We start from the raw sequence: 15,550 nt of genomic DNA, 5'->3' as shown, positions 1-15,550 counted from the left end.
TGTCTTTGCGTCAGATGTTTGTTTCACACCAGATGATTCTTTGTTGACTTCTCTTGCCTCTGTTGTGAGTGTGGTACCTTTGTTTCGGCTGCCTCTTCTTCCCTTATCACTGGATTCTCTCTTTTCTGTGAAGCTTGATTCCTTCATGGCATACAATGAGGAAATGGGATTTACTTTATTTATTTATTTATTTATTTATTTATTTATTTAACTTTATTTACTGTCGATAACATGTTCGGCCAATAAGGCCGATCTTCCACAAGGTCGACATTAAAAAATTTACAGAATGACAGAGGAAAAAAAATACAAATACTAATACAAGCAACAAACCAGTAAAAAATCAGGTCAAGAAAAAAAAAAACAGCAATTAGGACAATAAGACAACTAACCCTACAACAAAAGGCAAGAACATATCACACCCGATCCATGAGGAATTTATACAATTGCAACTTGAAAGATCTCAGATTTGGGCTGTTTTTCAAAGATGAGGGGAGTTCATTCCAAAGGACAGCGCCAGAATATGAAAGGCTTTTTCTCATTATTTCCGTTCTAATTTTTGGCAAGTACAAATTGTTTGTTGAAGTTGAGCGCAGAGACCTGGATGAATGAACGTTAGCAGGCTGGAAAAGATTACTCAAATAATTTGGACACAAGCCATTGACAATTTGGAACATCTGGACCCCTTTTTGATAAATCAAGCGACTACCAAGTGGAAGTAGGCCCAAAGTTTTAAACAATGGACCAGTTGGTTGATCCCATTTAGCCCCACAAACTAAACGAATAGCCTGTTTTTGCAACTGAAAAAGTTTGTTACAGTAGGATTGATCACAATTTCCCCCAACAACCGAACAGTAGTCGAAGGTTGATTCAATATAACATGTATAGAACAATCTCCGTGCCCGTAAGCAATACGTGCTTCCTTTGTTACATATTTTACGAAATCGTCAAAGCTTGGATACTCTCCAGAACTGTCCAGCGTTTGTGTCACTTCACGATTCCAACGTGAAGTAGCCCAATCTGGTAGTTTCATTAACAATCGCTGATTCTCTTCACAGTCGTTCAGAATTTTCAGTCCAGGTACGTGTGGAATTGCGTCCTTGCAAGCTCTGAGGAAATCTGCAAACTCTTGTAGACCAGCTGAATCTTTGGGGCCAATTTTCTGCCATTTGGAAAGTTTGTCTCTGAAGGCTTTCTGTACTTTGAAAGTATGGCCATACCTTTCTTCGAGTAAGTTCCATGCAGCTGTGTATGATCCCTCAGAATTATTGTAGAAAAATCCTTCTACTGCTTTCTGTGCTTCGCCTCCCACATACCTCTTCAAATAGTACATTCTTTCTGCTGCTGTGATACCTTTGCTCTCAATAAGACTCTTGAAGTTGATTTTCCATTGAATATACTGCAGTGGGTCACCGGTGAATATAGGTGGCTCTGGCATTGGCAATCTGCTGACTGAAAGACTATTCTGTAAAATGTGAGCTAGGGAGGAAGTATCCATACTGTGATGTGCAGTATACTGTGGTGTGTTATCCTTTGAAGGCAGAACAGAGTTATTATACTTTGTCAAAATGTCCTCCGCATTATCTTCATCTCTGTGGACATCTTGACATAACTGGTCATACACTCTGAACTTTGCTCTGGCTTTCTCTATATCTTTCTCTTTCTCCATACGTTCCATCTCTCTCTTCTTTTTCTCTTGTTTATGACATAGGAGTTCCCTTTGATGCTCAAGTTCCTCCAGCTCTGCTTGTTTAATATCTCTGACTCTAAGCAGTTCCAATTAACTCTGCCCTTTGGGCTGCAAGTTCAGCAGCTGCCTCTGCTCGTCTCTCTACTGAAGACAGGGAGAGGTGAGATGATCTTGATAGCTCTGTACTGAATATGGACCTGTTGCAGTCATGTTGCAGCATGTCATGTAGTTGCTGATCGGTGTTTTCTTCACCGGTATTCTTTTTCTTGTTTATGATCACTTGAAGTAATTGTTTTGTGATAGCTGTACAAGTGTCAGTCTGTCGCAGAATTTCTTGTTCCGGGACACAAACTTCACGCAGGGCTTCATATGTTTTGATGACTTCATCCCTTTTCATGTGCAGTGACGTTTCAAGACTGTCGAGCGTTTCTGGAGTGCAATGGCTCTTTAAGGTTGTTCGTACTGATTTAGTAGCTAACTTCCAGGCTCCGTAATTTTTAGTGAAGGCCTTTCTCAGTTGATTCTCTTTCTTCACTCTCTGTGTTTCCTGAAACTCTGCCATTTTCTGAGTGAGGGGAGGAACTCTTTCACTCCTACGAGGTTCTTTGCTACTGCTATCAACCACCGTACTGAGCTCTATAATTTCATCTTGAATTTCTTGCATATGTTGCAGAATTTGATCTCTTGCAGCTTCACTAGTTTCTACTTCCAAAGTGTCTTGGAGTTCCTCTAATTTGTGTTCTAGGCGGGCAATTCTCTCTGTTTCCATGTTGCTTTGAGGTGATATTACTGCTCTGACGGTCAGCTTGCAATTTCACCTTGCTCTGTACCTCACCTTAGCTCACTTGGGTTGATACTCCTGACTCTGTGTACATCACCTTGGAAGGCTGAGATCTTACTGTAGCAGCACCAACTAACATTCAACACTTAGGCGTACACAGGACTTCACTGATGTGGCATATCTCTCCTTTATTGCTGTGTTACATACACCAACACCGTAAGATCTAGTAATTAAAAGCAAATACACTACTAGTCTAAATACGGTATGCTCGATCAACGTAAAGAATAACTGTTTGTGATGTCTCAACTTTCATAGCCATTGTTGCAAATGAGCTTAATTGCTGTTCGATCATTGTCCGATAGTGTGCCATGGGCATTGCTATAGTCCATTTGCAGTGATAGTGAAATTGTCCGTGTACACTGCACTGTATGAAAACGATTCCGTATCTCATCAATAAATGCTCTAAACTACTTTCACGTGCAATAAATGTCTCTCATAAACTCATGCAATACAAACTATGTAGATATATTACCTCGTGGGCCTATTTAGTTGGTACTCTAGGTGAATTATCGGCGAACTTGAACTACTGCCTTGGTTCATATGGAATATAGGAAAAAAGATGGCTACCACTGAATCATGGGAACAACAAATTGGCGGTAAACCACTACTAAACACTAAAAGTTTAGTGTACTACTTTGAAATAGTTTTAGGTCGATATATATGTAATTTCAAACTTTTACTAATCAAGAAAATATTAATAAATCTTATGAAAACTTTACGATCTGTAGTATGAACGACAACAACACTAGGGGGCGCTGTTGACTTCAAAATACTCTGCTGCATCAAGTTCATTACAGTCTTCACTTACTCTTTCATTTAAAACTCCAGAATTGCCTTTGCAATTAAAAAACCAGAGTATGAAAGACCTACTTATTGCAAGTGTTCAGCATCAAATGTATGTTTGACTGGTACACAACTGTACATGTACTATTTATGTCTCTTTATATTTGTCAGTTCACATTTAATTCATTTCTCTCTAATCATTTAAATATAATTAATGGAAAGCTCTATTGTTAGTGTTAAATGAATTTACAAAATATAAAATTTGTATATTGTGAAAGATAATGTGGTACTTTTGGTGAAAATACAGGCAATTATTCAGAATGCAATTAGTTCCACAAACTTGGTAAGGAACATGTAAGAGTAGTGTTAGTTATCAAATGCTTCATTGCACTATGATCATATTTGTTTAAATGGCCAAGTTCTTGTCAGTTTTCTCAGGAAATTGCAAACTGTACACTACTTTTACATTGACAGTTTGCATCAACATGGCCTAATTAAATTTGAGGTTTAAAAGATACAAATTTTTGTGCATGTCTCTGAAAAACCACTGAACTTAGTAAACTTATATGTACTTATAGGTTTTCCTAACACAAGGCTAGACGACCTTCAATGCTGGCAAAATTCTGGTGCCACAATGAATGACTCTGACTCTGTGAGCTGGAAAATTTCAGTGAAATCCTAATATATTTTATATTTCAATACAAGATATTGGCAATGGGAGAAGTGGGCCTGAGGAACACACATGCATGTACTGTAGAAGCAGAGGTGCAATGTTAAAAGAAAATGTACCTTGGTAATTTGGAATATTATACATATATGTCAGTATAATTACACCATGGAGTATAAAAAGACCTGGAGGGCGATGCTGAATGTGATGGAAATGAAAATGTTTACAGTTGAATGTCTGTTGATCAAATGGACATGCCTAAAATTTACATAGTGTCCCCTTGCCATAATACATTTTCAAGTAACAACCCCTCCCCCTCGCCCAAGGGGTCCTCCCTTACTATTTGGAGATTGAGCTTTACTGATCGATGTTTGTTTGATTTGAACCATGGAGCTAAAAAGGATGTTAGGATAAAGGTTACAAACTTGACATACCTTTGTATAGGCATGGAAGGCACTACATTCCTGGCCGGCCGCAATAGTGAACTGAAGTGGTCAAATTCCTGAGATGAACAAGTGTGTCGGTTATACATACACGATGTTTGGCTGAAATTTGGTAAAAGTCATCAACATTTAGCATTTCTTGGCCTTTTGTACATTTGAATTCTAGCCTGCACCAGAATTCACTCTTCAATAATGCACTTTTTACATGTACATTTTCAGTTAAACATGCGTGTTCAGGCTGAAATGACAAGCTGAATACTGTGTATCTTTAATACCTTAGGAATAGAACATTGCAATAAAAAAGAAGAATAGTAAAAAACCATCACAATTTACAGTTTCTGTACTTTAAATTTATCTTCTGATTGAATATGAAAACACCTGGTGATCAAAAGATAGAAGTTTCAAATACTGATATATTATTGGATGGCACTGTATATATGTAGATTTATCCATGTTTGTAAAGAATTTAAGAGAATGTAATTACATATTTTGTAACATTCTTTGAAACCACGTTTGTGACAGTTTTTCAAAGTTTTTCCTTTATATTCTTTAATATCACTTTCCATTCAGGTGTGGACAAATATATAATTGTTCAAAGGTCAAATGAGAAAGTCTGTGTCAAATCAGACATTATTATTATTCACTGCGGGACGAATGTATGCCTTATTGTTTCGTATTCCGCGAAGCATATATTCTACCTGAGAGCGCTTTCGGCTAGTTGCTAGTGACGACAGCGAACATTGTATCAATTTATTTTCAATAGAATATCGATCGAAATCTGGTGGCGTACGGGCTCATGTGTCGAGGTCAAATCATTAATATGTCAACATAACCCGTATATATTGACTTAGATAGCATGAAATCAACGTATCCGTTGGTTTCTTGTACTTAGATTGAATCGTCGACACTTTTTTACAGTTTTGGCGATGCGTTCACATTTTGGCGCTCTTTGCAAGTTTGGCGCCATTGTGAGCTGAATATGACCTGCGACTGAGCACTACAACAATGTATCAATTTCCGATAAAAGGATATCGATCGATAACGTTCACTGCACGATTACAGTGGAGAGTCTGCGCCCTTTCGCCTCCGTTCTGTGTTATTTTTCAAATTTACTGGAATTTTCATCGTTGATTTTTGCCAAAATTTGGTATAAATTACAACAACATGACATGCATTTGGTCTGTACATCTCACGAGACGCATACTAATAAAAATGCGTCAATTTAAGGCCCGTGTTCTGCATATGTACACGCCGTCAGCTCGCCAAATTATTGACGGCAACAGTATATTTCAGTGATCGGAATAAATAAAATTCAAATAAAACAATTTTTGAAGAAATTCAAAAATCTAAAACGATAGGATTTTGTATATTAATCAAAGGATCACCATGTCAATTTCCATCATTATTCGTTCAAAATTGAGGAATTTGAAGCGACGAGAAGTGTGCAATCTGTTCTGCGTATTACACGCCATTGTTTTCTACGGGAAATCAAGCTTATTCGCCGCGTCGTAAAATGAAAAATATATCTGAAAAAACCCATTGGTTTAACTTTTTCATTTCGCTGTAATTTCTTACGATATTTGAAATAGCACATCTCATGAAGGTTAACTAAAACTCTATCGTTTTATTTTTTTGAGTTTCCCTCTTATTTTTATGAAATGACGAGTTAACGATCGTTTGGCTGTTGACTGTGTTTTCACCTATTTTTGCATATGAATAATTATCACATATGTATTTTCATAATTCCTTCATGAAATTATTGCCAAAATATCATAATGGAAAGGTCAACATATGAGAAAATTGAATCTGCAACTCTTCCATCAATATTAAGCTGTGCAGCGTGGAAATTTGGCGAAATTTAATACATAGCGTCAAAGGCGGATTTGACTCACTGTACGCGTACACGACGTATGTGCGGCGAAAAAGTGACACGCTAATATGAAACAAAATGGGGGCCTTGGCCCCGCAGTGATTAGACTTTGACACACAGAGGATAGATTACTGCTTTTGCACATGATAAGTGGTAGGGTGGAACTTTGTCATGCAAAAACACTTGAAGGGTCACGCTTTTTTGTAGCATCACTTTGAAAAGATTTACCATCCATAGTAATTTCAGTCCAGTCTTTACAAAGATACAAATGTATGTTGTTAATAATTTCTATGTATTTGCAATGATTTTCTATAAATGTATGTAGCCCTGTAAATTTGCATAAATCTTAATAGTCCTATGTGTTTGTAGTTTGTATGATCTTATTTCTGTCAATTTTAATTAAAAAATACATTTATTTTAACGAGAAATGCACTATTTTTATTTTAAAGTTATTTATGCACTGCTACGCATGGTAAAACCACAACACTCATCAGTAAATTTTTGTGTCACTTGAAAGTGAACAGGTGACATTAGCTTAAGTTCAACTCCACGCTGCCCTGGAATATATCCCATAATGCATTGCTGTAAGTCCAATGCTTAAACCGGAAATCAGCTCATTTGGCGTCAAGACACCAAGGCGAGCGGATCGGCTTCTCTCATCCAGTCTTGCTGTATGTGGCAAGCAATTGCGATAACACGAATGCCTTATTCCCAAAATCAGTAAATGACATGCTATAATCCATCCGCACTTCAGTGACACACGTTCCTAGTCATAAATGACAATGGGCTGCTGGGGTACCCCAGGCCTCCCACAAGTATCACGCGGCGTGCACAAGTATCAGGTTGTTGTAGCGAATTCGAAGCAAGCAGCTTTTCTCACAGAAACAAGTTGCATAATGTACTCAGTAAAACGTTGTCAGGTACATGTAACATGAAAAGTGACTGCAGGTGAAGTGACTAAGGCACCGGGATTGATCTGACCACAAACAACAACAAGAGGGTGTGAATACTTGGGTCGAAACGGACAGGGGTCGAGGTTACCTGGTGCCCCGGCCCCAAGCTGCAGGCCTGGCTATGTTTACATAAGGCGTCCACATTTTAGAAAATCACTAAAAGTAGGCAGAAATAAATCCCCTTACGTCAAAATGCTTGGGTCGATAGGGGTCGGCTGACAGTTTGACACATTTCGTACCATTAAGAGTCGAATGATACTACATTGATTGGGTTGACCATACGAATTTTACCAAAAAACGTCCTGGGAAAAGTGAATGCATGGGATGTTTGACCAAATTTTACAAAGCATCAATTTTTCGATCAAAAAATTCATGCGTAGAACTAATGAAAATTCGTAAAAAATACCACTGCCTTGTACATCAGGCAATAAAACATCGCTGGCGTGAAAATGAGTTTACTAGAAAATACATAGTGACTCTTAAAATTAGTTTGAAAATTTAGCGTATTTACCACTATATCGCAAGATGGCCGTCATTTGTGAAGGGAAGATGAAGTGGTGAATTCTGGGATATCTTCCAGGGTGGTGTGGTTCAAATGTCAACTAAAGTTGAACTTGAACTTGAACTTCAAAGTGAACAAAAGTTGAAATACCTTAGGCACAGTTGGATTCCAAATATCAACTAAAGTTGAACTTGAACTTCAAAGTGAACAAAAGTTGAATTACCTTAGGCACGGTTGGATTCCAAATATCAACTAAAGTTGAACTTGAACTTCAAAGTGAACAAAAGTTGAATTACCTTAGGCACGGTTGGATTCCAAATATCAACTAAAGTTGAACTTCAACTTCAAAGTGAACAAAAGTTGAATTACCTTAGGCACGGTTGGATTCCAAATATCAACTAAAGTTGAACTTGAACTTCAAAGTGAACAAAAGTTGAATTACCTTAGGCACGGTTGGATTCCAAATATCAACTAAAGTTGAACTTGAACTTCAAAGTGAACAAAAGTTGAATTATCTTAGGCACGGTTTGATTCCAAATATCAACTAAAGTTGAACTTCAACTTCAAAGTGAACAAAATTGAATTACCTTAGGCACGGTTGGATTCCAAATACCAACTAAAGTTGAACTTGAACTTCAAAGTGAACAAAAGTTGAATTACCTTAAGCACGGTTGGATTCCAAATATCAACTAAAGTTGAACTTGAACTTCAAAGTGAACAAAATTGAATTACCTTAGGCACAGTTGGATTCCAAATATCAACTAAAGTTGAACTTGAACTTCAAAGTGAACAAAAGTTGAATTACCTTAGGCACGGTTGGATTCCAAATATCAACTAAAGTTGAACTTCAACTTCAAAGTGAACAAACGTTGAGATGGCGAAGGCAATTGTACCATGGGCTTTCTAAATGTACACTTTTGTCTGCTGGCAAGCTTATTGGACAGAAATTTTGTAAAAAATGCACAAAATAGAGGAGTTGCTTCATTTAATATCCAGTTTTAGCAAATTATAATGAAAATGAGAGAAAATAATTGTAGTCAATTGTATAAGAGGATTTTTCCTTTAAAAATCAGCAAAACTACCTTGAGCAATTTGATGCATGCAATTTTTCTTTGCAAAAATGTAAGTACAGGTGCATTTCATTATTTAAAAAATTTTATTTCAGAGAAAATTAATGAGGTGTGTTGGTATCTAAAATGTGCAAATTCATTGGTCAGTTTTTTCCTTCATTTTCATGCCATTAACAAGAGGTAAATTTATGTACATCACCAAAATTATTTTTTTCTCTGTGAAAATGGAAATTGTATCTTTGTGTCAAAATATGGCAATCTTGTCAAATGCAAAGAAAAATTAAAGTTATTTAACACAAATTCAAGAATTCACAATTTTGGAGATAAATTATCCAAAACAAGCAATCAAATGCCGCTACTTTTCCATTTTTCACATGAAAATTGAGAAAAACCCGACTTTTTCGTAAAGTGGGAACTCTTTTTCATACTGTTAAAACCACTTTGTGTATCTCTTTAGATGTCAATTTTGTTCTTTACATGCAAATACTTTTCATTTGATATATCACTCGATAGTTTATAAGTATGTTTATAATAGTTAATGAATTTTCTAATTTTACATTGCATTTATGCAATTGCTTACCTGTGTAAATTATGCAAATTTAGGGATACGGCCTTACTTGATAGTTTAACATTGTCCATTTTCTTGAAATAGAGATAATAAGCTTTAAAATGACGTATGATGTGGCTGTATGATGTGGCTGTGTGTGATGAAATACTTATAATATTGTTATTCATAAGGGGAAAATATTTTTTCAATATTAATATGAAACTATTTCGATGAAACCAATTTAAATATCTATTTCGATATCCATTTCGTAATCTATATGCAAATACCTTTCATTTGATATATCACTCGATAGTTTAAAAGTATGTTAAGAGTAGTTAACAATGACTTTGTAATTTTACATTGCATTTATGCAAATTGCACAACCTTGTAAATTATGCAAATTAGGAGCTACGGCCGTATTTGACAGTTCAACATCGTCAATTTTCTTGTAGTAGAGTTAATAAGCTTTCATATGATGTGTGATGTAGCTGAATGATGTACCTGTATGTGTTAAAATGTTTAAAATATTGTTATTCAAGGGAGGAAAATTTTATTTAAATATAAATATGGAAATATTTCGGTGAAATCAATTTGAATATGTCTTTGGATATCAAAGTTGTATTCTACATGCAAATACCTTTCATTTGATATATCATCCGATAGTTTAAAAATATATTTAGAGTAGTTAACAGTGAATTTTCTAATTTTATATCGCACTTATGCAAATTTGGTACCCATGTGAATTATGCAAATTAGAGGGATATGGCCCTACTTGGCAGGTCCACATCGTCAATATTCTTAAAGTAGAGATAATAAGCTTTCAAATGACGTATGATGTGGCCGTATGTAAGGTGGGTACATTAAACTCCTAAAATAAGGCCCTTTTTGTGGATTCGCCGCTCGCCTAATCAGAATAGTTGAATTTCCATTCATGTATGTCATCGATCATCCTAAATCAAATATGTATCGCTTCTCTAAAATCTGTCACTAAACTTCTATATATTTGGCAAACAGAACGCTCTTATTTGTGTGATCGTGAAGGATGAGAAAAAGTCGGCTCATTTTTAGTTTCCGTTTATTCTGCTTGTAATTTTGATACAGCGGTTTGTCCAAAAAGTAGGACTTCTTCAGGTTGAAGATGCCTACAAAAGGAGAATACAGACAAATACAGAACAATGTAAGGCTGGTGTTGATCTTCATTAAATGCTGAACGTACTTAATAGGCTGAGTAAATTAGAAACTTACAAAAGATATAGGGTATGACAATTCTTATCGTTTATGTATGGTGAAGATGGAAAGAGGCATATAGAATTGGCGGTAATGGTTATTTATAGTGGCCGTCCGAGGCGCTGTGAGCAATTGTTATTTGCCCGAAAAGTAATTTAAATAATATACTCGGCCTATAAAGTTTGTTCAGCATTTAATGAAGATCAACACCAGCCTTACATTGTTCTGTATTTGTCTGTATTCTCGTTTTGTAGACATCTTCAACTGATGCAGCCCTACTTTTAGGACGGTACGTTGTATCAAATTATCAACAGAATAAATAGAAAATATACAACCATATATATATATATATATATATATATATATATATATTATATATATATATATATTATATATATATATATATATATATACACAAAATGTATACAACGTGCCCTGCCGGTTATATATATATAATATATATATATATATATATATATATATATATATATATATATATATATATATATATATATATATATATATGCGTATGTGTGTGTCCGTCTGTCTGTCTGTCTGTCTGTCTTTGTGTATGTCTGTCTCCTTGTCGGTCAGTGTCTGTGTCTCTGTGTATTCGTGTGTTTGTTTCTGTGTCTGTGTCTTTGTAATATATGCAAATATATACATTTAAAAATCCTGTCTATATACATCTGCCATACGATTGTGTGAATCTTTTTTTACATTCGGTGCCTCGTGTACGGTTAGAGAGCTTTCTCAATTTATTCACCTCGCTTATCGTATTCTCTGCCATTACACATTTTAGCGGTGCAAACATTCGATGTCTTTAATAGTAAATTAACAACTCACCTCTTCTTGTCTTTTCATTTGCATTTTCGTAGTTTTTATCATGAGACTGATAAAAGGTTGATTTTTTCCGTTGCTTTTTTACTCTGAGTTATAAACGATTTTATGTTTCTTTCTTGTATTTGTTAGTTTTTAGTGTAAAGCGCATTGAGATTATATTCAATGTGATGCACTATATTAGTAATCAAGATTAAAATTAATATTTGTATTTCAGAAATTTAGAAATAACATAACTATATTGGCTTCCATGTCTTCCTAACTAGATTTTTTATTCTCATAGGCTGGTCTTGTTTCGATTAGCACACAAAGAAGGCTTCAGATACTTTTGGCAACAGAGGCTGCAGCTCTTTACTGTCGGGAATTGCCGATGAAGCAATTTATTGGTTGCCATTCTGAGGGGAGAGCATCTTCTGGTGATGTAGTGGTGCGTGACGGTACAGCTTTTATAGTTGTCGACAGTGGACGTAAGTTAAACACTTTATGTAATATCAAAATAGGGCAGATCCCTTTGCCTGTGCAGACCAGCGATTTTCTTAGGTGATCTGCGAGCAGTGTGAGCAGATATTTCTATTGAAATCGGCGATTCTTATCCCTTTCTACAATAGAGAACTCGATTGGAACTAATTTGGGATAATTGCATCTTTATATTTTTCAAATTTCTCAAAAGTTTTAGGTGATCTATATCTGAATGTTGCGATATTAGCAATTACTCATCAAAACAAGTTACTTAAAAGAAAAGCAGATGAGGTTATCTTTGCATATTAAATCGACAATACTTGACTATCCAATTATCCCAAATTAGTTCCAATCGTGTTAGAGTCAGATGTTGACTATTTTATGTGATGTCTTCATGATTGTCTTCTTCAATTTACAATTTGCATAATTCTGTGTATCCTGATGAACAAAAACGCATATTCAGTTTTTTACACAAGTACTTAATGAATTTCTTTTGAACTCCTTAAACCTTATCATTAAGAGTCTGCTTCCACGGATTCCAGATAACAGAGCAGTATTCGAGGCCGCTCCGTTTCAGGGCAATATACAGAGTCTTTAAAGATTTAACATCACTGAAATATTAACAATAATGCTTTAAAAAGCCCAGGTTACGCATTGCTTTCTTAACTGCGTTATCGATATGCTCAAAGAAGTCCATGGAGCTACTAAGGATTACACCCAAGTCCGAAGAAAGAGAGTTTATGAATGAGTAATATATGTGATATTGAATCAAAAACTTTGCTGAAGTCAAGATAAATTGAATCAGATTGTAATTTATTGTTGAATGCAGTTGATATAAAATCTATGACAAGATTAGTCTCAACGCTCCTTCCAAGAACAAATCCATGGATGATTATAGCGACCTTGGCCACCGCTTCCCACTTTAACCTTCCTCTTCTTCTTCTGTAACCAAAAATCCAAGACCGCTTTACATAAACCTCACAATTTTGCAGGGCCTCGTGTGATATGAGATCTAATGTACCTGATTTTTATCATTTGATTGGTTGTATAATCGAGCAAAAATATTGCATATTGTCAAAATCAAATTGACATGATCTAGTAACTTAGAACTAAAGGACTATTTGAGCTCTTTTAGATGGCCGTCGTAAATGCTAGCACTGTTTGTGAAAAGAGCGCCAATTAGACAACTCTGGCGGCAATAGTATTTGCGAACAATCTACAATAAATATGAAATAATATTTAAAATCTGCCTTGTAGTCTATTCAGCTGTTTACATAACAACTGTTGAATGATGTAAGCCCTTGGATGAAATTACGTCTCAAGTATCCAATTTTAACCAATGACGTGTAGTTTATTCATTGAATTATGTTAATAAAGTAGATTCTAGTTTATGGCTACACCTTGTGAGAAGTGTGTGTTTTGCTTTAATCATGAAGTTTACGACAACACAAAGTAATTCGCAACGAGGTTGCCCTTGTGTTTAAAAAAGACACCCTCAACAGCGTTAGTGAGGTTGAATTGCTTAGGGATACATGGATGCATTTTATGACATTTTGAAACTTAGTCAGCTTATGTAAGGAGGCTCAGAAACTATTTAGATATTTGCCGAGCAGCGGGAGATAAAATACTTGGTAAAAGGCAGAGGATAAAAACTGCAACAGGTTAAAATAAATAGAGTAAAACACTAAGCGACCAGCGGGAAATAAATAACTTGCAAATCGCAGAGAGTAAAAACACACACACGTTTCGGGTGCAACCCTTCGTCAGTACTAAAGCTCGTAGGAGGAACGTTGAAACACAAGAAATTAAAACAGCCTATCAAACAAGAGAATGGCCAAATGCATTAAAATATGCATTCATTACGGCTAATGGCAGAGTGCCAAGTTTAAATATATTGGCCTGTTTGACGTTATGGCGAGTAGAGTTGGTGGTAGAAATAATAGCAGACACTGCCATGTCAGACACACCGCGGTGGGGCGCATGCAAAATATGATATCCATTCCACCCTGTTTTTCCATAGTGACCTATTTGCGTTTTAAAATTTCATTTTTTCCCCAAATTCCATTAAAAGTAATCCCAGTTACTATGCAAATGCTCCCCTAAGTGAATTTATTAAAGCATGAACCACAGTTTTTTTAACTTAAAAAATAATTCAGTTTTTTTATTTATTTATTGTTTTCTAAGAAAGTCTAAGTAAGAACTTTTAACACTTGTTCTATAATAAAGCTATTTGTAATTTCTTTGCCTTCAGCTAGGAAGAATAATAAAGATAATGTATATTGGGTCAAAATTATGCTTTCCGTTAATTTTAGTGTGTTAGAATTAATTTATATACACCAGCAATAATTTTTCAAGCATTTTTAATTTTGTTTCATGCAGTCATCCCAAATAAGCCGTATAGGGTATAGTACTAACTTATTATGCATTTATTGAATTAAGTTTATGCCTTCAAATTAATTTTATCTGCTAACATTAATTCTACTAGTAAATTTATGAACCGAATTTCCCTTAGCAAACAATGTACCATTATTTATCACAAGCAGTAACAGTAGCGCACAGTTTTTTTTTATTTAAAACATGATTCACTGGTACTTATTTATTTTATGGATTTATAATTAACGACATATTAATATTCATTTTAAAATAATTTATTTTGATTTCTTTGCCTCATTCCAGGAAGAATAATGAAGACAAATTATTTCTGATTGTTTAACTAAAGTAAAATTATGACCATGTAGTGGTGCATTATTTTTGTGTGACGTGGCGCGACCCCATAAACTCTATGATTAGCTAGATCTCTCTCCTTTACATGGTAGCAGTGGATAAATTGAACATGGTGCCTGTATACCGTTAAACACTTTTTTAAAACCCAGCAGGCCAAGACAAAGGGAAAATATTACACGTTAAATGTTTCGTGTTTATTACTACCCTATTTGTTAATAAAATTAAACTAACACCAACTCTCAATGAATTTTGCCCTATTTCTCACTTTTGCGAACATCGTAGGAAACACTTATTGCAACAATTTACCCTTAAATATAAAGAATCGGCTGAACTGCGGTTGCTAACCAACCGGAGGTAAACAGTGAGACTAAATGTGCCCAGTTATACGAGCGCAATAGACTTATCGTTTTGGTGTGTGCCAACTCACTTATAGAAAATCACAAAGACTAGTTGTTTTGGCGTGTGCCGGCTCATTGGTTAACCAAAAAAAGGAAACTGCAAAACTGTAAAAATTGATAAAGGAATGTAAATAGCTATGGAATAGTTTCTATAAAAATCTCTACACATGTGTATCAACCTGGGGCCTATAGCACAATGGAATAGCCAGTATTTTTGTAAAAGGCAATAGTCATATCAAGCTTTTGACATGCGACTAAAAAGTTAATCTTTCCACCTTTCAGCTTGGTGAAAAACGCATTTATTGATTCGCCAAAGGCCCGTGGAGTTTGCTTATTTTTGCACATGTGCTACATGGACATTGGAAAAAGTTTGACTCACCTTCTCGGTATTGCTGTTTCAGTGAATAAGACATGATGAGAGTTCTCGAATCAAAAACTGTAGCCGTGCTCAAATACAAATGTCTTTTCCTTAAATTACATCATTGTTATACAAGAGTTATCATTCCAAAGTCTGACACCCTGTTTTTTTTTAAAGTTTG

General features: G+C 35.3%; 2 protein-coding genes across 2 annotated transcripts in view; both read right to left on the bottom strand.

The window, feature by feature from the left end:
* Positions 1 to 15,550, bottom strand: part of LOC139128817 (lectin BRA-3-like) — a 434,059-nt gene that overhangs the window by 314,586 nt on the left and 103,923 nt on the right. The gene's annotated exons all lie outside the window — the stretch shown is intronic.
* Positions 1,764 to 3,288, bottom strand: LOC139128818 (uncharacterized). The gene is made up of 2 exons (XM_070694527.1): positions 3,001 to 3,288; positions 1,764 to 2,691 (listed from the first exon to the last, which is right to left on the bottom strand). Exon 2 carries the CDS (start codon positions 2,454 to 2,456, stop codon positions 1,764 to 1,766), a length of 693 nt encoding a protein of 230 aa, XP_070550628.1. The 5' UTR covers positions 2,457 to 2,691; positions 3,001 to 3,288.

This window comes from Ptychodera flava, unplaced genomic scaffold (genome assembly GCF_041260155.1).
Source record: "Ptychodera flava strain L36383 unplaced genomic scaffold, AS_Pfla_20210202 Scaffold_72__1_contigs__length_606033_pilon, whole genome shotgun sequence".
NCBI classification, from domain to species: domain Eukaryota; kingdom Metazoa; phylum Hemichordata; class Enteropneusta; family Ptychoderidae; genus Ptychodera; species Ptychodera flava.
This window is presented reverse-complemented; position numbering and strand designations above follow the sequence as displayed.

What these genes read in the sequence shown, in the direction of transcription:
- LOC139128818 (XM_070694527.1), bottom strand. Translation starts at nt 2,456, where the DNA reads ATGGAAACAGAGAGAATTGCCCGCCTAGAACACAAATTAGAGGAACTC.